At 38.9% G+C, this 22,892-nt stretch overlaps 1 protein-coding gene and 1 pseudogene across 1 annotated transcript; one reads left to right on the forward strand and one right to left on the reverse strand.

Annotated features, from left to right (window-relative positions):
• Nucleotides 1-3,973: 3,973 nt before the first annotated feature.
• Nucleotides 3,974-9,060, reverse strand: LOC112674800 (60 kDa heat shock protein, mitochondrial-like; annotated as a pseudogene).
• A 6,474-nt stretch (nt 9,061-15,534) lies between these two features.
• Nucleotides 15,535-16,823, forward strand: LOC112674827 (olfactory receptor 2H1-like). The gene has a single exon (XM_025471181.3). The coding sequence runs from the start codon at nt 15,606-15,608 to the stop codon at nt 16,548-16,550; it is 945 nt and encodes a 314-aa protein (XP_025326966.2). The 5' UTR covers nt 15,535-15,605; the 3' UTR covers nt 16,551-16,823.
• The last annotated feature ends 6,069 nt before the right edge of the window (nt 16,824-22,892 follow it).

The raw sequence follows: 22,892 nt of genomic DNA on the forward strand, positions 1-22,892 counted from the left end.
TATTCCCTTTCATTAATTTTTATATTCCTCAAATGAATGAGAACATATAATGTTTCTCCTTCTCCGATTGACTTACTTCACTCGGCATAATATCCTCCAGTTCCAACCACGTCGAAGCAAATGGTGGGTATTTGTCGTTTGTAATGGCTGAGTAATATTCCATTGTATACATAAACCACATCTTCTTTATCCATTTATCTTTCGATGGACACCGAGGCTCCTTCCACAGTTTTACTATTGTGGACATTGCTGCTATAAACATTGGGGTTCAGGTGTCCCGGCATTTCACTGCATCTGTATCTTTGGGGTAAATCCCCAGCAGTGTAATTTCTGGGTGTAGGGCAGGTCTATTTTTAACTCCTTGAGGAACCTCCACACAGTTTTCCAGAGTGGCTGCACCAGTTCACATTCCTACCAACAGTGTAAGAGGGTTCCCTTTTCTCTGCATCTTCCCCAACATTTGTGGTTTCCTGCCTTGTTAATTTTCCCCATTCTCACTGGTGTGAGGCGGTATCTCATTGTGGTTTTGATTTGTATTTCCCTGATGGCCAGGGATGCAGAGCATTTTCTCATGTGCTTGTTGGCCATGTCTATGTCTTCCTCTGTGAGATTTCTCTTCATGTCTTTTGCCCATTTCATGATTGGATTGTTTGTTTCTTTGCTGTTGAGTTTAATAAGTTCTTTATAGATCTTGGTAACTAGTTCTTTATCTGATATGTCATTTGCAAATATCTTTTCCCATTTTGTAGGTTGTCTTTTAGTTTTGTTGACTGTTTCTTTTTTGTTTTTTGTTTTTGTTTTTGTTTTTGTTGTTGTTTTTTTTTCTGTGCAGAAGCTTTTTATCTTGATGAAGTCCCAATAGTTCATTTTTGCTTGTTTTTTCCCCTGCCTTCATGGATGTATCTTGCAAGAAGTTACTGTGGCCGAGTTCAAAAAGGGTGTTGCCTGTGTTCTCCTCTAGGATTTTGATGGATTCTTGTCTCACATTTAGATCTTTCATTCATTTTGAGTTTATCTTTGTGTAGGGTGCTGGTCTACTTTCATTCTTCTGCGTGTGGATGTCCAATTTTCTAGAGCCACCAGTATCTTTATAATTGTGCTTCTGAATTAGCTTTCTGATATTGAATTGTATTCCAAATTCTGTAACTCTGTGGGAGAGAGGACTGTTTCTGATTCTTTCTTTTGAGGTGAGTTTTTCCTTCTAGTCATTTTGCTCAGTGAAGAGTGGCTAGAAACAATTTGTACTGGAAAAAGGAGAAAAGGAGAGAAAAGAGGACAGAACAAACAAAAAGAAAAAACAAAGAGGGGTATCCTCTGATTCTATATACTGTAAGTCCCTAGACTTCCCCTGGAGCTTTCCAGCGCTGCTTGGTCAAGAACTTGCTCTTCCCCTGAACTTCCAGCTGGTCTTCTGGGGGAGGGGCTTGCTGTGCTGATTGTCAGGTGTGTGCACCTGGGGGAGCTGCTCCACCACCTGCCAGGTGCACTGTTCCATGGTAGCTGTTTATCCTGTGAGGCTCCAGCTCCCTGGTGGCCATGCTCAGTCCCAGGTACAAGGTGACACCAGAATGAACAACAGCAGTGGTGGCATCCAGCTCTCCAGCCCTAGAGTCAGCTCCAGCAGTAACTACTGCAGCTCCCAGTGCACAGGGGCCTGGATGCTCCAGGGACGGGGTTGCCGATCTGCACAGCTTGGGGGGCACCCAGTGGCAGGATTGTCCTCGCTGTCCTGTGTCCTCCAGGCCCCCACCTGTCCCAAGGGAAGCGCTGGATCCCGGGCTGTGTCCCTGGTGCCCTGGGCTCTGGGGCCTGTGCTGCTGGAATCGCTCTCCCGGGAGGCGCATCCCCCTCCTCATGGAGCTGCTGCCCGAGCCACCACCTGAGCTGCTCCCAGGCTCTGCTGGGCACACGCTCCAGCCCTCTAGGGAGCTCGGCCTGCGGTGTGTGGCATGCTCTCCCCCGGGGTGCAGTTTCTCTGTTAGTGCCCCTGGGAGCCTGAGGACATCCCTCCCCCTCCTGGGATCCTGCCCAAGTTCCTTCCACCGCCTTTCCGACCGGGAAGATTGGTACAGTTCCTGCTTCTCCAGGACGGGGCTTTCCTGTCCTGGGGGCACCCGCCACGGGGCCTTAGCCCGGCTCCTCTGGGGCCCCTCCCCCTTGGATGCTTTTTTATTTCTTTATTTTTTTCCGTCTTCCTACCTTGATAGAAGCGTGAACTCTCCTCACTTAGCATTCCAGCTGTTCTCTCTTTAAATCTCAGGCCAAATTCATAGGTTTTCAGGATGATTTGAAGTTATCTAGGTAAGGTGGTGGGGGCAGGTGACTTCGGGACCCTACTCTTCCGCCATTGTGCCCCGCCTGATCTCTGGGTGTATTATGTGTTTGGAAAGTCAGTTATATCTCCTGCTCTTGAATGTATTGCCCTTGTGAGGAAGAGGCCCTATACTTCCCTGCAGTCCAACGTTTCCTGTTCACTAGAGCCTGACACTTCAGTGGTGTCTCCTATGTGTGTTTCCTACACCCTCCTATTGTGGCTACATTTGCCTTCAGTCCAGTTGTCTGTGATGAGTCTTTTTGGCTGTTGTGGGCAGGGTCTTGTCTCTGTGTTGGTGGTGGGCTAGTCTGGGGCTGCCTTGGACTTGAGCTGAGTCAGACCAGGCATTTGCCAGAGCTCTGGTAGCACCACTGTGTAGAGCACTCTCACTGTGTTGTCCCATGAGAAGCTTTCATTGGTGGGCAGTTCTTGCAGTCAGACAAGTTGTCTGCCCACATCCCACTGTTGGGGTGCAGCTGGATTGGTGTGTGTGGCTGTCTTCCCCCTCTGCTCAAGGCAGGAGATTCTTTAAAGTAGTAGTAGGCTGGCCCCTATACATGCTACTTGCATACTGCCATGTTCATGTCTCAGCTTTGGATGAATCCATGTGGAGGACAGATCCACAGAAAAGCATGATGGTGGGGTGCAGTTAGGAAGATTTGTGCATGTCCACTGTGGAAGGGAATCTTGATTCACTTTAGAAAACTTCTACTATATGCATAGAGAGGGCAAGTCTGCAGAAGAATATTTGTGTGTGTGAAACATGGTGCCAGCAAGATTAATGCAGGTCACTGAAGGAGGAAATGCAGGAAAGCCCCTGTCCAGATGGGCTGGGTTGGAGAGTCAGATCTGCAGAAGCACTCAAAGGGCCAGGCACACTATTAATAAGCTAGGTGGAGAGTGTTCCCACAGGTGTCTTTGCATTTAGATTGGGGGTGGGAGAGGAAAGTGGCACCTGCCAACTCTGTTATTTTTGAAGTCTCCTGAAGATCCTTGCACCTCCAGAACATGCTTTGAGATTAGTAAACAAATCTCCCTCCCATATACCCTAGGTGTTTTTCAAACTGATGCTTTTATGCTGTGTTTCAGTATGACTGTCTGTTGTACCATCTCTTTAGGGACAGGGACTCCATTTCTTATTACCCTCCTAGCTCTTCCAGTTCTGAGCCCACTCATCTTTTTTTTTTTTTTTTTTAGTTTTAAACACATCTCTATTACTCAGAGGTTGCCACATAATTGGATATTTCTTTACTTGTTACACAATAATTCTTACTCTCCACAGAAAAGCTGCTTCGTAACTTTTCATCTGGTGATGACAAGAACTAAAATCTTGATTTTAACAGAATAGTGGTAAAAATGCCTCAGTGATTTAATTTGAAAATAGTACACTGGTACATGGCTCTTGAATTCAGTTATCAAGAATGCACAAATGTCTTTTTCATTCAAAAATACAAAATAAATTATCTTTAGGCATGGACAATGACCGTAGTAAACCATTATACTTTGCCAAGTGAAACCATCATCTGATGATTATAGTAATTTTCTTAAACATTAGCCAGGCTTTTCTTCAGTCATTTACTTCAACTGGCTTCTCTGCAGTTATTACTGAGGACCACTCTCTTGAGCTTCCTCTCACAATTCATTAATAATAGTAAAGCACTATTCTAGGAACTGGAACATGCCACCTCCTATAATACCTCCCATTCTACCAATTCCACCCATTCCAGGGTCCTTATCTTCTTTAGGAATTTTGGTGACCACCATTTCTCCTATGATTAACAGGCCATTCCAGGAGAATCCAATTAAGCAGTTCTTACAACCTTAGCGGGATCAATGATTCCTTTTTCCAACATATTCACAAAATCACCAAGCATAACATCATAACCAACTTCTGGGGAACTCTGCATAATTTTCTCAACTATCAGTGATTTTTCAGCACTTGTGTTCTTAGGAATGGTCATTGCAGGAATTCTGAGTGTTACAATAATTTCTATACTAATTTTTCTACCTTCATTAGCTGAAATTATTGAATCCAAGGCTGAAATGCACTGAATCAGGGCACAACTCCCAGAACAATACATTCTTCAACAGGAGCTCATATAGCATTGAGGGCATTTAAAACTCTTTCTTATCATTCACTTCACTGTCCCATCAACTTTCAGCACAGCTACTCCATCTGAGAGTTTTGCTAGATGTGCATTCAGCTTTTCCTTTTCATATTCACTAGTTGTGATATCTAGTTGTTCAATGATTTCTTGAATATGTTTTTCACTTTGAGACATGTCATCTTTTCCTTTTAATAGCATGGCAGCATCTTTGGTCACAATGACCTCTCCAACTTTTCCTAAGTTGTGAGACTGAACATCTTTGAGAATTAGAGTCAATACTTCTCCAAACATTGCGCCAACCAGTAGCAATAGCCATGTCTTTAAGCTGGTTCTTTCTATTGTTTTTTGTTTTTTTTTTTAAATTTTTATTTATTCATGATAGGCACACAGTGAGAGAGAGAGAGAGAGGCAGAGACACAGGCAGAGGGAGAAGCAGGCTCCACGCACCGGGAGCCCGACATGGGACTCGATCCCGGATCTCCAGGATTGCGCCCTGGGCCAAAGGCAGGCGCCAAACCGCTGTGCCACCCAGGGATCCCGGTTCTTTCTATTGTTATCAAAACCTTGTTAGCGGGGGATCCCTTTTTTTTTTAAAAAAAAAAAAACAAAACCTTGTTAGCAATGACTGCTACAGTCTGAAGACCAACTTTAAGCCTATTCAAAATGAACATACTCAGAGCTTCTCCATCAACTTATTCAGCAATTATGCCCAAGGATTTACAGTGAGCATTGGCAATTCAAGAACAGGTACAATAGATTGGACACTAGAAATTTTCTTTTCACTCAGCAGAATGTAGGCATCTTAGAATTCACATTTCTGACCCTTTTATGTATTAAAATAGTATGGGAAAATGTAACCTCAATCAAACTTCATGCCTTCAATAATTTCTAATTTATTTAGTATTTTCCAATCTTTTAACGTCATGACACCCTTTCTTCCAAACTTTTTACTTTGCATCAGAAGTAATGCTACCAATTTCTTTGCCTCAATTTGCAAAAATCATAACAACTTTAGCAATTTCTTCAGGGTTGTCACAAGTTTAGACTGCTTTTTAAGTTCAGCGATTACATCATCAACAGCTAACATTACAACTCTCCTGATTTCCACAGGATTAGCACCTTTGCTAATCTTCTCAAAGCCCTCCTTGGCAATAGAGTGTGGCAAGACAAAAGCAGTAATGCCATCCCCAGCTTCTCCATTTGTGTTATTGACAACATCTTGAAGAAATTGAGTGCCAATATTTTCATATTCATCTTTTAAGTGAATTGATTTTGCAATGGTCACACCTTCTTTTGTTACTTTGGGACTCCCCCAGATCTGTTCAATAATCACTGTTCTTCCTTTTAGCCCCATAGTAACAGCTACAGCATTGACTAAAATGTCTACACCATGAAGCAGTTAGCCTTCGGCATCAACACCAAATTTTATATCTTTGTCATAAGCACAAATGAGATGAAAACTGAGTGCCCTGAACCCTCTTACACTGTTGGTGGGAATGTGAACTGGTGCAGCCACTCTGGAAAACAGTGTGGAGGTTCCTCAAAGAGTTAAAAATAGACCTGCCCTATGACCCAGCAATTGCACTGTTGGGGATTTACCCCAAAGATTCAGAAGCAATGAAACCCAGGACTCCTGCACCCCAATGTTTCTAGCAGCAATGTCCATGATAGCCAAACTGTGGAAGGAGCCTCGGTGTCCATCGAAAGATGAATGGATAAAGAAGATGTGGTTTATGTATACAATGGAATATTACTCAGCCATTAGAAACGACAAATACCCACCATTTGCTTCAATGTGGATGGAACTGGAGGGTATTATGCTGAGTGAAGGAAGTCAATCGGAGAAGGACAAACAGTGTATGTTCTCATTCTTTTGGGAAATATAAATAATGGTGAAAGGGAATATAAGGGAAGGGGGAAGAAATGTGTGGGAAATATCAGAAAGGGAGACAGAACGTAAAGACTGCTAACTCTGGGAAACGAACTAGGGGTGGTGGAAGGGGAGGAGGGCGGGGGGTGTGGATGAATGGGTGACGGGCACTGAGGGGGGCACTTGACGGGATGAGCACTGGGTGTTATTCTGTATGTTGGTAAATTGAACACCAATAAAAAATTAATTTATTAAAAAAAAGAAAAAAAAAGAAAACTGAGTGCCCTGGACACTGATCTAATTTGGTGAAGGACTTCAGGTAATCAAAGCAGTTCTGTGGGGCAGTAGCAGGGCATGAGGACAGTGAGACAGGCCACTGGGGTGAGTGAGGGCCTGAGCCCACTGATATTTTTTTAAAGATTTATTTATTTATTAGAGAGAGAAAGAGAAAAGGAGGAGAGACAGATGGAGAGGGAGAGAAAGAATCCCAAGCAGACTCCTTGCTGAAGGCAGAGCCTGACATGGGGCTTAATCCCATAGCCCTGAGATGATGACCTGAGCTGAAATCAAGAGTTGGATGCTTAACTGATTGAGCCACCCAGGTGCCCCTGAGCATGAAGAAAACAATCAATAAAATTAAAAGGCAATGTATGGAATAGGAGAAGATATTTGCAAATGACATATCTGATAAAGGGTTAGTATCCAAGAACTATAAAGAACTTATGTAACTCAATACCCAAAAAAATGAATAATGAAATTTAAAAACTGAAAAAGGACATGAATAGACATTTTCCCACCAAAGATATACAGATGGCCAACAGACACATGAAAAGATGTTCAACATCATTGATCCATCAGGGAAATAGATACTAAAACTACAATGAGCTATACCTAACACCAGTCAAAATGGCTAAAACTGACAACACAAGAAACAATAAGTGTTTGCGAGGATGCAGAGAAAGGGAATTCTCTTACACTGTTGGTGGAAATGCAAACTGGTGTAGCCACTCTGGAAAACAGTATGTAGGTTTCTCAAAAAAAAATTTTATATAAATTTATTTTTTACTGGTGTTCAATTTGCCAACATATACAATAACACCCAGTGCTCATCCTGTCAAGTGCCCCCTCAGTGCCCGTCACCCAGTCACCCCTACCCCCCGCCCACCTCCCCTTCCACCAACCCTAGTTCGTTTCCCAGAGTTAGGAGTCTCTCATGTTCTGTCTCCCTTTCTGATATTTCCCACTCATTTTTCTCCTTTCCCCTTTATTCCCTTTCACTATTTTTTATATTCCCCAAATGAATGAGACCATATAATGTTTGTCCTTCTCCATTTGACTTATATCACTCAGCATAATACCCTCCAGTTCCATCCACGTCGAAGCAAATGGTGGGTATTTGTCGTTTCTTTTTTTTTTTTTTAAATAATAAATTTATTTGTTATTGGTGTTCAATTTGCCAACATATAGAATAACACCCAGTGCTCATCCCGTCAAGTGCACCCCTCAGTGCCCGTCACCCATTCACCCCCACCCCTGCCCTCCTCCCCTTTCACCACCCCTAGTTCATTTCCCAGAGTTAGGAGTCTTTATGTTCTGTCTCCCTTTCTGATATTTCCTACCCATTTCTTCTCCCTTCCCTTCTATTCCCTTTCACTATTATTTATATTCCCCAAATGAATGAGAATATATAATATTTGTCCTTCTCCACTTGACTTATTTCACTCAGCATAATACCCTCCAGTTCCATCCACGTGGAAGCAAATGGTGGGTATTTGTCGTTTCTAATGGCTGAGTAATATTCCATTGTATACATAAACCACTTCTTCTTTATCCATTCATCTTTCGATGGACACCGAGGCTCCTTCCACAGTTTGGCTATTGTGGACATTGCTGCTAGAAACATTGGGGTGCAGGTGTCCTGGCGTTTCATTGCATCTGTATCTTTGGGGTAAATCCCCAGCAGTGCAATTGCTGGGTCGTAGGGCAGATCTATTTTTAACTCTTTGAGGAATCTCCAAAAATTTAAAAATAAAACTACCCTATGACCCAGAAATTATACTACTAAGTACTTATCCAAATAATACAAAAATACTAATTCAAAGGGATACATGTACCCTAATGTTTGTAGTAGCATTATTAACAATAGTCAAAGTATGGAAAGAGTCCAAATGTCCATTACTGATGAATGGATAAAGAGGTGGTATATAGATATAATGGAACATAACTCAACCATCGGAAAGAATGAAATCTTGTTATTTGCAACAAAATAGATGGAACTACAGAGCATTATGCTAAATGAAATAAGAGAAAGATAGATATCATAGATTTCACTCATATGTAGAATTTAAGAAACAAATGAGCAAAGGGGAAAAAAGGAGAGATGCAAATCAAGAAACAAACTCAACTACAGAGAACAAACTGATGGTTACCCGTGGAGACAGGTAAAATAAGTGAGGGGGATTAAAGGGTACACTTACTGTGATAAGCACCAGGGGTTGTATGTAAGTGTTGAATCAGTATGTTGTATATCTGAAACTATTATTACTCTATATGTTAACTAACTGCTATTTAAATAACTATAAAAAAAATAAAGTTCCTATTGGTAAGCCATGCTGAGTATAAAAACGTGCAAAATTTGGCCTCTCTAGTTTTCAAAGCCAAATTCTGTGGAGATCTGACTTCCTAGTGCAGTGCAGTTCCTCTGTACCTCGGCTGCCTGGTATGGAGATCTCTTCCTCTCTCTTCTCCATGCCTGTGGCATCTCTCATTCCCGTGGACAGCTCAGTGGGTTATTTTGGCTCCTGACCACATGGCCATCCTTTCTATCCTCTTTGATGTGGCCTCTTCTCTATATTTAGCTGTGGATAATCTGTTCTGCCAGTCTTTGGTAGTTTTCTGGGTTATTTATACTGATGTAGGTGTTATTGAGTTGTATCCATGGGACAAGGTGACCATAGGGCCCTCCTACTTTGTCATCTTCCCCAGCAGTCTCCCTTTGATATCTGATTCATTTTTAAGATTGTTTGTTTGTTTGTTTGTTTGTTTGTTATTTGTTTGAGAGAGAGAGAAGGCATGAGTGGGGGACAGAGGCAGAGGGAGAGGGAGAAGCAGACTCCCTGCCAACTAGGGAGCCCAAATGGGATCCCAGGACCCAGAGATCATGACCTGAGCTGAAAGATGGTTGACTCACTAAGCTGCCCAGACACCCCTCCCCTCTGAGATTCTTATGTGCTGCTCCTCTAGATTTTTTCTGCCTGAGTGTCATAGAGACCCTCACTTAGTACTCTGAATAGGATGAGAGAAAAAATGAATTATTTTGTTAGCGTCCCACACACCTAGGAAACTGGATTCTTATTCATATATATTGTCCATTTATAGCCCAAATAAATCACAGGTTGTGGAAGATCTTTATGGTCCTAAGCTATGCTGACTTAGGGGATGAGGGATGTGGGTAAAACCAAACTATTCCACTTACCTATTCCAAAGTGACCAAAATTATTTTGTTTATTTGTTTCAACAGCGTGCTGCAATTTCTCCTCTGGAAGCGCTGACTTCCACAAAAACTGTCTTGTCCATAGGTGACTGCCCAAGTCAGTGTTCCTCAAGGGCCCCAGTCTATAGTGGAAAAAATTTCGTCCAGTTTACTGGTCATTACAAGATCCATGGATGAGTTGAGGTCTGGCTGCATATTACTTGACCCATTAGTGGGTAACACTCCTTCCAGATCATTTAAGATATAGTGCTTCCTCAAGGACAAACTTGCCTGTGAATGGATGCCAAAATTTTGTTGCCAGTGGAGAAAATAAAGAAATGTCTTATGTTGCCATCATACTAATACCACTCCTACAATTGCTATTCCTTCCTGTCATACATAATCCTATCCTTACTTTTGATATATGATGCTAATTTGAAGTATTTTATATTTTAATATGTTTCTGTTCTTAAATATCAATGTATTTTAATCAGGAGTTGGTTTTAAAGTATATTTAAAGATTTTCAGATCCTTTGTACACATTACACCTTTCCTAGAACAATTAATAAACTATTAAACAGTCCTATATATACTTATGCTACCTATCATTGCATGTCTGAAATAAAACTCGGTTGGTTTTCCTCCATTCTACCCTTGAGTGCCAAAACCTCATTTTTATAAACATTTTCTTTTGTGTAAACATTTATTTGAATTTTTCAATCTCCATGGACTATTTTTAGTTAACTACCAGCATGCACAAGGAATTTAAGACTGAAAAAGTATATTGTTCTTATTCTTTCTGATTTTCTTTCATCCTTACTGTCTCCAATGGATAGGCACAGAACAGAAACAAAACATTTGTGGAGTCAAGTAAACCAATGACTTCTTAAACTTTTAACGTATAAATCAATAAGCAAATTGCTTAATTATGTTAATGGATAATCAGTTAAACAGTTAACTGAAAACAGACAAATTGGTAGATCAATTTGCTCATTGAAAACAAGGAAGCATTTTTGTTATCATTCTTTAGTTTTTTTTGCAACATTTTGCAGTAAAAGCTAATTACCTGTGAGAATAGAACCTCCAGAGACCTCCAAAAACCCCAGTCCATCTGTACTCCTTTTGCTCTATCATTCAATTGAAATAAAACTGCTCACACCATTTTTGGAATCTCCTAATAACGCCACAATGTCATATATTTGACTGGAGAGTTACATGGAGTGTAGAACTCTGAGAAAAATTCAATGAATGGATGGTATGTAGATGACTGCTGTGCAGGCTTATATTTTTCCAAATTAATCACTGACCTGTTTTCCTACACAGGTAAGTTACTTACATTTTAGAAAATGAAGAAAAAAGGAAACTTCTGTTCAGATCTGTGAAACTTAGTTGAGCAAAGCTATATTTGAAGCACAAATTGTTGTGTTTTATCTAGCCTGAAAGATTCTGTTCTGTAAATTTATGTAGGATATTTATGGCAAAATCACACACACACAAACTTTTAAGTGGTTTTTGACTGTTTTGTTGCAGAAATTTTACTGCATGCTATTTCATTTTTCATATCACAGCACTGTATTTTTAAAATCTTCATATTGGGAAGCCTGGTTGGGTCAATGGTTGAACATCCGCCTTTGGCTCAGGTAATGATCCTGGGGTCCTGGGATGGAGTCCCACATTGGGTTCCTACAGGGAGCCTGCTTCTCCCTCTGCCAGTGTCTCTGCCTCTCTCTGTGTCTCTCATGATAAATAAATGGAATCTTTAAAAATAAATAAATAAAATCCTCAAAAGGATAAAAAGTTAGGTATTGGATTAATTTGTTAAATATTGTTTTATAATAAACCTTAGAGTTTAATGATCTCACATCTTTAGAATTTTTGTGTTAATATGAAACAGAGGCAGCCTTAAGGAACCTACAACCTATTTAGAACTAAAATCAGGGGTGCCTGGATGACTCAATTTGTCTGCCTTCTGCTCAGGTCGTGATCCCCGGGTCCTGGGATACAGCCCCACATCGGGCTCCCCGCTCAGCGAAGAGTCTGCTTCTCCCTCTGTCACTGCCCCTGCTCTTGTGTGCACTCTCTCTCTCTCTCTCTCTCTCTCTCTCACACACACACACACACACACACACTCTTTCTCTCAAATAAAATCTTTTTTAAAAAAAGAACTAAAATCAACATATTAATTTATTAAATATACTAGGGACAACAGTGTAAGTGTCTAGTGATATAATCTGACAAAAGCAGGAGAGACAGAAGGAAAGATAGAAAGAACAGGGAACAAGAGAGAGATAGATGTGTTCTGATCAACATTTGGTTAACTTTGGGCCAAAACCATGAAAATGAAATCTGTGCTTCTTACCTGAAGCTGAATCTTCAATTATTCTGCTATCATCAGAGTTTATAGAAAGTAGAGGTAGCAAAGTCACCTTTGTGATTCAGTGAGGAGAGAATACTTCTGTAAAATTCTCTGAAAATTTAATAACAAATTAGTAATAATTTTTACTGTTTTGACATTTACAAAATGAAATTGATCAAAGGCTAGATATAGAACTTGAAAACCTAATATAAGTAGACAAATGTATACATAGAGGTTTATTTGAAGTATGAACAAAGGCAATAAAGAAAGTGCCATGGAAAGTAAATTAGAATTTTTAAAAGAAAAAAAAAACTTTAAGAAAAAATATCAAAAACTATACCAAATTTTTTTAATTAGAGAATTTATGTGGTTATATGACATATCAAAAGATAAAGGTCAGTAATGTATAAATCTCTTACATGATTAGAAGAAAAATATAAACATATTTTTAAGTGGCACAAATATTTTGATAAAGAAGCATTTACAGAAATAAATGAATAGTAATAAAAATGCAAAATAAATTCAGATTAGATGCCCACTTTTTTTCTTGCTGAATTATAGACCAGAAAAATGGATGATGTAGTCATGAAAGTCATGATGCTGTAATGACAAGAATGCTGACTGATATGTAAGGGTAGCTCTTTCATAGGATACAGCTACAATATATAACTCTGAAATAAACAATATTTTCTTAATAAAAATATATGATCATATAGAATCTAGGGATTTTTTTAACATAGATATTTTTCTCAGCATTGTTTTAGATTAGTAAAAGTTTCAAAAATATTACATTTAAAATTAACATAAAATTGTTATAGGAATTATTTTACTAAGATAAAATAATAGAGATCTTTATGTTCATAGGAATTATATTTTTAATTATTTAAATAAATGGAAATAGGTATGCAATTATAAGATTTAGGAAAATATATAGAACTATATATAGTGTAATTCTATATCTGATATATTTTATATAGTGTATCTATCTGCATACATTATTTATTAAAATATATATTGAAAAGAATAAATGAAACTTTAATAGCACATATTGCATTTAATTTTGGGATTGGATATGCCTCTATTTTTCTTTTGTTCCATGTGTGTTAAATTATCTATAGTGTTCATAATACAATTATAGAGTGAAAATAATATTTTTAGATAATTCAAAGTAAATTTAACCCAAAAAAGCATGATACCATTGATTTGAATTTGTTTTTTCTTTCCATAATGAAAAGCTGAACCCATGATGTTATTTCAAAACAAAAGCCAGATGAACAATTTGAACATTCTTCTCCAAATGCCACAGTTTAATATAGTATTGCATTCTAATCCAGGGGAAGGTAAACCCATGGGAAAAAAAAAAAAAACAACTAAACTCTTAATACTAAGAAAACTATAGAAGAAACACCAGTAGAACAAAATGGACATTGTGGTTAAATCAGAATATCTTACAGTGAAAAAATTAGATCAGTTCAGTTCATGATCATAAGAACTTAGAATAGAAAAAACTGAATTTGGCTGACATATGTGGCCATGTCCCATGCAGACAGCTCTGCATTTCCAGGCAGCTATAGTTCTTGGAGCTTGCATATTTCCTCAGTATTTGACTTTTTGCTCTTCTTTCCCCCCACCCCCCACATTGAAATCATATTCCTCTGCTTCTTACATCTTCCAATGTTTTCTGCAATTACAATATTTTTTCTTTTTCTTCTTTTTTTTTAAGAATTCCTCATTGAAATAATCAAATCCTCATGATTTACTTGCTCATTTCTTCACTTGCTGTCTCTGCCTCTCATAGGCCTTGGAGTACTGTATAAATATAATATTTAATTTCTCTTGTTCAAATTATATTCTACATCATAGCACAGGGCCTGCATGGCACTGAAAAAACCTATGAAGTTGCTTTTGAATAGAAGTAGACTCCTATAATGTTCTCCATATTTCTGCATTGTTTGGCTACTTGCAAAATTTAATTTTCACAATCTGATAACTCAGGTTCCTTCAGTTAACAGCATTTTTTTTTATTCTGTGCATCCCACATTGTTATATCCTCTGAACTATTCCACAATTGCTGGGAGACAGAAAATTAATAATATCCAGGACTATGTTCCCCAAATCCAATACCCTACTTTCATATTTCATAGCTCTGTATTCTCTTTTCCTTCTGCACATGAAGACTTAAAATAATCATATATTTCATAATTTTTTACTATAATTTATTTCTATTTTATGATTATTTCTGATTGAAATGTATTTAGGCTGATGATTGAATAGAAAATAATGACTTTTGTGAGACAAAAATTATACAGCATATGTAATGCTTTCTTTTCCTTACTTTTATCATATTTAGCATTTTGTGCTTAAAAGTAGAAGGCAATAATATACTGTTACTTCTATAATTCTCTGATCTGGGAATTATTATGGACATTTCTTAGATAACAATATTGAATGAAGATTTTTAAGTTGTTTACTTAAAGAAATTTGAATTACTTAAGATAAAACTTTAGTTGAGATTTTCCTCCCTTTAAAAACCTGTATTTCTCTTATATAAAGCTAGTTCTTCAGACACTCAGAAGAGAGAATAAAGGTTAAGATCTCATTGTTTAGAGCCTATATTGATAACAAAAAGGTCTTATTTCTGTGTTTCTATAAACATCAGCAAACAATGCAAATAACACTACAATACATTGGAGCACTACATACTTGAAAAATAAAACTGGGTTTTCAACACATCATCGCAAATGTTTTAGAGAGCTACTAGTATATAGCTGAAAGTACAATCTAGAAGAAACATAAACATAATCTAAAGTAATCGTATCAAATTGAATATTACTCAGCCATTAGAAATGACAAATACCCACTATTTGCTTCGACGTGGATGGAACTAGAGGGTATTATGCTGAGTGAAATAAGTCAATCGGAGAAGGACAAACATTATATGGTCTCATTCACTTGGGGAATATAAATAATAGTGAAAGGGAATAGAGGGGAAGGGAGAAGAAATGGGTAGGAAATATCAGAAAGGGAGACAGAACATGGAAGACTCCTAACTCTGGGAAACGAACTAGGGGTGGTGGAAGGGGAGGAGGGCGGGGGGTGGGGGTGACTAGGTGGTGGGCACTGAGGGGGGCACTTGACGGGATGAGCACTGGGTGTTATTCTGTATGTTGGCAAATTGAACACCAATAAAAAATAAATTTATTATTAAAAAAAGTAATCTTATCCGAGTGTCTATGAAGAATGTTATTTCAGATTTAGAAATAAATTTCAAAGATAATATCTTAACAAATATCTCTTTTGTATATAAAAAGAACAGACTTATGGAAGAGAAGTTGTATCTTGCTGGTCTGATATAAAACACTCATATGTCTCCTGTTCTAAGATCCCCTGGAAAACTAATAATGTTTGCGTTCATTAAATAAATGATAGAATAACCTTCAAACCTCAATTCACAAAACTTTTGTTACAATTATATTCAAATTCCAATGCCAAAAGTACCAGTGATGACCAACAAGAGTTTCCCAATGGGCTTCATTCTTCTGGGCTTCTCTGAATGGCCCCATCTAGAAATGATTCTCTTCTGGATTGTGATCATCTTGTACACCATGATCATCCTCTCCAACTCAATAATTATCTTACTCTCTTGTGTGGACCCTCATCTCTACACCCCCATGTACTTCTTTCTTAGCAATCTTTCTTTCTTGGATCTCTGCTTTACCACAACCACTGTGCCCCATATGTTGTCCAACTTGTGGGGGCCAGGCAAGATCATCACCCACACAGGCTGTGTCATCCAACTCTGTATGTTGCTCTGCCTTGGTGCCACAGAATGTGTCATGTTGGTAGTGATGGCCTTTGACCGCTACATTGCTATCTGCCAGCCCTTGCACTATACCATCATCATGCATCATCAGTTCTGTTGGAAGCTGGTGCTCATAGCCTGGCTCTCTGGCCTGATAGAATCTGTTACTCAAATTCCTGTCACACTTCAGCTTCCATTCTGCACCCACCACCGCCTAGATGACTTTCTGTGTGAGGTTCCAGCCCTCATACGGTTGACATGTGGAGACACCTCTGCCATTGAATGGCAAATGACCATCTCTGCTATTCTTTTCACCATCGTGCCACTGGCATTGATCCTGACTTCTTATGGCTACATAGCTCAAGCTTTAGGTAAAATCCAATCCAAAGATGGAAGGCAGAAAGCCATTGCCACATGTTCCTCCCACCTTACTGTGGTATTCATGTTTTACGGAACTGTGGCACCAGTGTATACATATCCTAAGAATCACTTTGCTTCAACATATAGCAAATTCTTTACCTTCTTCTACACTGTGGTCACACCATTGTTAAATCCTCTTATCTATTCCCTGAGGAACAAAGACGTAAAGAATGCTATGCTACAACTGCTGAGAAGAGGATCACCATGAGAAAAAGGTAGAATTTGATCTTTGAACCAGAAGGGAAGTTGAAAATCATGACAGTCACACATTCTTCACAATTTTAAAAGCATGGTTTGTTTCAAAGGCAGTAATCTTTTATTTAACATGATTTCACATGTCATTTTGTCAAAACAACAAATTGTACAAATACAATGCCAGTTTTTTGGCACCTAATATAAGTTTAATTGTTAAGTTGTAGAAATATGAGTTTCTTTTTCAAGCTAGTTGTATAAATTGGATATTTTTGGAGAATTTAAAAAATATCAGAGAAGGAAAAATTGTAGGAATAACTGTTTGTTTCAATATTGAATGCCCTGATGAAGTGGTAGCTATGTGTTTATGTTTTCTGTTTCTCTTCTAATTTCATTATTTTTTTACTCTTTTTGTTCCCCCAATATACAGTTAGTCCTTTTTAAGAATAATTACTATTTGTTCCATTCCCTTCCATTTTAAAATATTTCTTTCTTTAATAGTAGGCCTGTTAACTATGTTGAATAAAGCTTTTGAACTAAACTTGATCACTGTCTGCATACTGAGTCAACATTAATAATCACAAAGACAATAATAAGTGTTAGATTAGCTCAATAGATGGAATTTTAAGTACAATTTTATTTTAGACAAGGCCTAGTTCCAAGGTGTCAAAGCAGTCTCTGAAAATTGTCACTGGCCTTTTCTCACAGACTCAAAAGAGTCAAGAACAATTCTGAATGAAAAATGAAAATTAAAAAAGGAAGTCTGTCATTATGCAGAGTAGAAAAATAACAGGGTATTTCACCCAAGAAATTATGACAATAGAAAAATATCTTTTTCAAAAACACATAAACATTTATTAATAGACCACATCCTAGTCAATAAAATAAACCTAAACAAATAAATGAAATCCTAACAATGTGTCCTCTTGTAATAATGATGACAGGAAATTAATAGCACACAAATTTAAACAATTTAGAAAAATCTCTATTCCTGTGGAAATTAAATGTATTTCTAAAAATAGGAGGTATCAAATGAGAATCTTGAGAAAATAAAACTATTAGTATTGAATTTTAAACTCAAGTAAATTTTCCTTTAAAAGTAAGGGGAAAACAAAATTTATTTTTTTCTTTTTCACAATGAATTAAGCATACAGCTAGTCCCATATACTTCTACACATACCTTTACAAAACATATCTTAATGAAAGAAAATGTTACTTGAAAGACACTTTATATACAGTGCACTTTCATATGCTTCTACATATATGGTCTTATAATCATGACCCAATTGGTCACCAGATAAGCCATCACAAAGCACAGATTAGAGAGAGAATGTGTAGGGGTTGGAGTGTCGTTAATTTATGCATGGCAGAATGCTGGTTATATGCCTTTACTTGCCCACGTAGACCAATTCAATTCATTTAAACAACCAGCTACTGAACAGCTATTATATGCTGCAAATTGCAGGCATTAGAAAAGCATAAATGGGGCAGTCCGCGTGGTTCAGCAGTTGAGCGCCACCTTCAGCTCAGGGTGTGGTCCTGGAGACCTGGGATCGAGTCCCCTGACTCCTGCATGGAATGGAGCCTGCTTCTCCCCCTGCCTGTGTCTTAGCGCCCCCCGCCCCCAGCCGTGTGTGTGTGTGTGTGTGTGTGTGTGTGTGTGTGTGTGTGTGTCTCATGAATAAATAAATAAAATCTTTAAAAAAAAGAAAAGCATAAATGAATCTGACATGTTTTCTCCATTCAAGTAATACTGTCTATAAAAGTAGTGGTAGCAGTTGCTGTTGTCATTATTACTGCCGTTGTTAGTTAACAGAATTAATGTAGTTAGCACACTGAGTGATTACTATTTGACAGACATCATGCTGACTACACTTCTTGGATTACCTACTGAATGTGCTTAATTAAATTTGTAACTGCAATCTAAGTTTTATGGTTGTCCTACAGACCTCATATTCTCACCTAGTTTATTAACCACTGTGTTCTCCAAAATCTCTCCTCCTAAAAAAAAAAAGAAAAAAAAAATCTCTCCTCCTTCCCAAACACTTCTAACTATGAACTCTTAGCAATTCCTCAATTCTAAATGCACCTAGAAAATAGAAGTCACAAGGTGTCCAGTCCAAGGTGGTCACATAGGGGGACCCTGAACTGGCTTTCTCTATGGACACACACAAAATGACACCTATTGATAGAGCAATTCTTTTTGAAGAACTAGGGCTGACTTAAGAGCTTCTGCACAAGAAAAGATAGAAAGGCAAAAGAGAATAGCAAGAGAGATGCAGACACACTAATGAAGGGGATCCCCACATGCAATGCTGTGAACTGAAGTGAGCAGGGATAGTTCTCAGGGACCTGGAATAAACTTGTCTGTTCTTGGACACAGAAAACAAACAAACAAACAAAACACAATAACTGAGGTTTAAAAGAGTAAATAGAATGAATAGAATGTAAAAGAGTCAGCTCTAGAACTCTTACTAAATGTTAAGGAGCTGCTGGACTTCTCTCCGAGAAGGGGGAACTAACACACATGTTCTATTACTCCCCTTCCATCTTGAAAGCACAGGCATCCTAACTGACTGCCCTGGCCAAGACCAGGTTAGTGCTTACTACAGCTCCAAGCTTTGTGCTAAGGCAATACAGGTACAAAGCACCTGGAACACTCCACTTCAGCTCCAGATGGCTTTGCAGGGCACCAGCAGCACCCAATGCTCCAGAACCTCCCAACTGGCATCTGGTTTGGATCCAGCTGCCCCAACCAACACGAACCCTACACAGAGCAGCATGAAACACTCCTGCCTGTGGTGGCCTAACTCACCACCCAACCAGAGCACCTGCTGTGTTAAAAATTCTGAGACACACTGACATGACCACTTCAGCTTCAGCTGTCCAGCCATGACAGGAGACAACAGGTACCATAACAGCCCACCCATACTTTAGCTGTCCTGCCAGGGTGATCCCTGTGTGGGGCACCCCAGGAACTCTCAGTCACCACTCCAGTGAACACTCTCTACAGAGATCCCTGAACACCCTGCTTATGCCCATTTCAGATTCGGCTATTCTGCTAATGTGTCCCATGTGCATATAGCCCTGGGAGCCCAGGCTTGCATGCACTTCAGCTCTAGCTGCCCTGCCAGGACACTCCCTCGTGTGGAGCAACCTGGAACACACCAGGTTATACCCACTTTATTTTTTTAAGATTTCATTTATTTATTCATGAGAGACACACAGAGAGAGGCAGAGACATAGGCAGAGGGAGAAGCAGGCTCCATCCAGGGAGCCCAACATGGGACTCAATACCAGGACCGTAGGATCCTTAGGATCACACCCTAAGCTGAAGGCAGATGCTCAACTGCTGAGCCACCCAGGCATCCCTACCCACTTTAGATTTATCTGTCTGCCGGGGTGCCTGACGTGTAGAAAATACCAGGATCCCTCAGCTTATACCCACTTAAGTTTCAGCTGTACTGCAAGGATATTCTCTGTACACACAGCCCTGGGACAACTCAGATAACACCTGCTTCAGGCTCAGCCATACTTCCAAGACATTCTCTGCATTTTGAGTTTTAGAACACTCTAGCGGGACCTACTTCAGCTTTCACTCCCTTGCCAGGGCACCAAAAGTGGGAAGAGCACAAGAATTACTCTGACTATGCCCACTTTAGCCTTAGCACTCCTGCCAGGGTAAATACAGCATAGAAGGCCCTAGGACCTCCAGCCCATGCCTGTCACAGACCCAGCCAACCAGCACCACTATGAAACTAGGAGTCAACCATAAGAAAAATGTGGAAAGACCACAAATATATGGAAGTTAAATAACATGCTACTAAACAATAAGTGGGTTGACCAGGAAATCAAAGAAGAAATATTTTTTAATGAGAAAAATTGAAAATGGAAAATAATTGTCCAAAATCTTTGGAATGTAGCAACAGTGACCTAACACGGAATTATATAGCAATACAGGCCCACCTTAAGAAGGAAGAAAAATCCCAAATAAAAAGCCTAACCTTATACCTAAAGGAGCTAGAAAAAGAACAATAAATGAAGCTTAAAGCCAGCAGAAGGAATGAAGCAATAAAGATTAGAGCAGAAATAAATTATATAGAGACAAACAAAACAACAAAAACAAAAATCCAAAACCCAAAATCATAGTACAGACCAATTAAACAAGGATCTGTTATTTGAAAAAAAAAATGAATTAAATTGATAACCCCTAGCCAGACTTATCAAAAAGAAAAGAAAATGGACTCAAATAAATAAAATCACAAATAAGAGAGGAGAAATAATAAACAACACCACAGAAACACAAACACTCTCAAGTGAATATTAAATATATGCCAACAAATTAGACAAACTGGAAGAAATGGATAAATTCCTGGAAATATATAAACTAACAAAACTGAAACAAAAGAAATAGAAAACTTCAACAGACTGATAATCAGCAAAGGAATTTGAATCAATAATCAAAAAACTCCCAACAAACAAAAATTCAGGATCAGATGGCTTCACAGGTGAGTTCCACCAGACATTTAAAGAAGAGTTAATGGCTACTCTTCTCAAACTATTCCAAAAAGTATAAAAGAAAAGAAAGCTTCCAAATTCATTCCATGATTCCAGTATTACCCTGATACCAAAACCAGATAAAGACTCCACTAAAAAAAAGAGAATTACAATCTAAGATTCCTGATGAACATGGATGCAAAAATTCTCAATTCGGATTTGGCTGAATCCAAAATAGTAACAAACTGAATCCAATAATACATTTTAAAAAATAATTCACCATGATGAAGTGAGAATTATTCCTGGGCTGCAAGGGTAGTTCTATATTTGTAAATCAATCAGCATGATACATCACATTAATGAAAGGATGAGAACCATATGATTCTTTGAATAGATGGAGAAAAAGCATTTGACAAAGTACAACATCATGATAAAGACCCTCAACAAAGTAGGTTTAGAAGGAATATACCTCAACATAATAAAGGCCATATATGAAAACCCACAGCTATTATCATCCTCAATGGGAAAAAATCTGAAAAGAGTAAGACAAAGATGTTGATTGTCACCACTGTTATTTAACATAGGACTAGAAGTCCTAGCCAGAGCAACCAGACAACAAAAAGAAATAGAAGGCATTTAAATTGATAAGGTAGACAGAAAACTTCCACTAGTTGCAGATGACATGATACCCTATATACAAAACTCAAAAGACTCCACCAAAAATCTACTAAAGCTGATAAATAAATTCAGTAAAGTGGTATGATACAAAATCAATGTACACATATCTGTTGCATTTCTATACACCAATAATGAAGCAGCAAAAAGAGAAATCAAGGTATCAATCACATTTACAATTGCAGCAAAAACCATAAGATAAAGAAATAAACCTAACTTTGAGAACTATAAAACACTGATTAAAGAAACTAAAGATGACAGAAAGAAATGAAAAACATTCCATGTTTGTGGATTGGAAGAACATATATTGCCAAAATGTTTATACTAAGGCAGGAAACCACAAATGTTGGAGAGGATGCAGAGAAAGGGGAACCCTCCTGCACTGTTGGTGGGAATGTGAACTGGTGCAGCCACTCTGGAAAACCGTGTGGAGGTTCCTCAAAGAGTTAAAAATAGATCTGCCCTACGACCCAGCAATTGCACTGCTGGGGATTTACCCCAAAGATTCAGATATAATGAAACGCCGGGACACCTGCACCCCGATGTTTCTAGCAGCAATGTCCACAATAGCCAAGCTGTGGAAGGAGCCTCGGTGTCCATCGAAAGATGAATGGAGGGATCCCTGGGTGGCGCAGTGGTTTAGCGCCTGCCTTTGGCCCGGGGGCCCGATCCTGGAGACCCGGGTTCGAGTCCCACATCAGGCTCCCGGTGCATGGAGCCTGCTTCTCCCTCTGCCTGTGTCTCTGCCTCTCTCTCTCTCTCTGTGACTATCATAAATAAATTTAAAAAAAGAAAAAAGAAAGATGAATGGATAAAGAAGATGTGGTCTATGTATACAATGAAATATTCCTCAGCCATTAGAAATGACAAACACCCACCATTTGCTTCAACGTGGATGGAACTGGAGGGTATTATGCTGAGTGAAGTAAGTCAATCGGAGAAGGACAAACATTGTATGGTCTCATTCATTTGGGGAATATAAAGAATAGTGAAAGGGAATAGAAGGGAAGGGAGAAGAAATGGGTAGGAAATATCAGAAAGGGAGACAGAACATAAAGACTCCTAACTCTGGGAAACGAACTAGGGGTGGTGGAAGGGGAGGAGGGCAGGGGGTGGGGGTGACTGGGTGATGGGCACTGAGGGGGGCACTTGACGGGATGAGCACTGGGTGTTATTCTATATGTTG

This window comes from Canis lupus, chromosome 14 (assembly GCF_003254725.2).
Source record: "Canis lupus dingo isolate Sandy chromosome 14, ASM325472v2, whole genome shotgun sequence".
NCBI lineage: Eukaryota > Metazoa > Chordata > Mammalia > Carnivora > Canidae > Canis > Canis lupus.

Bases quoted from the DNA above. Each gene is read 5' to 3' on its own strand.
- LOC112674827 (XM_025471181.3), top strand. From the start codon at position 15,606: ATGCCAAAAGTACCAGTGATGACCAACAAGAGTTTCCCAATGGGCTTC.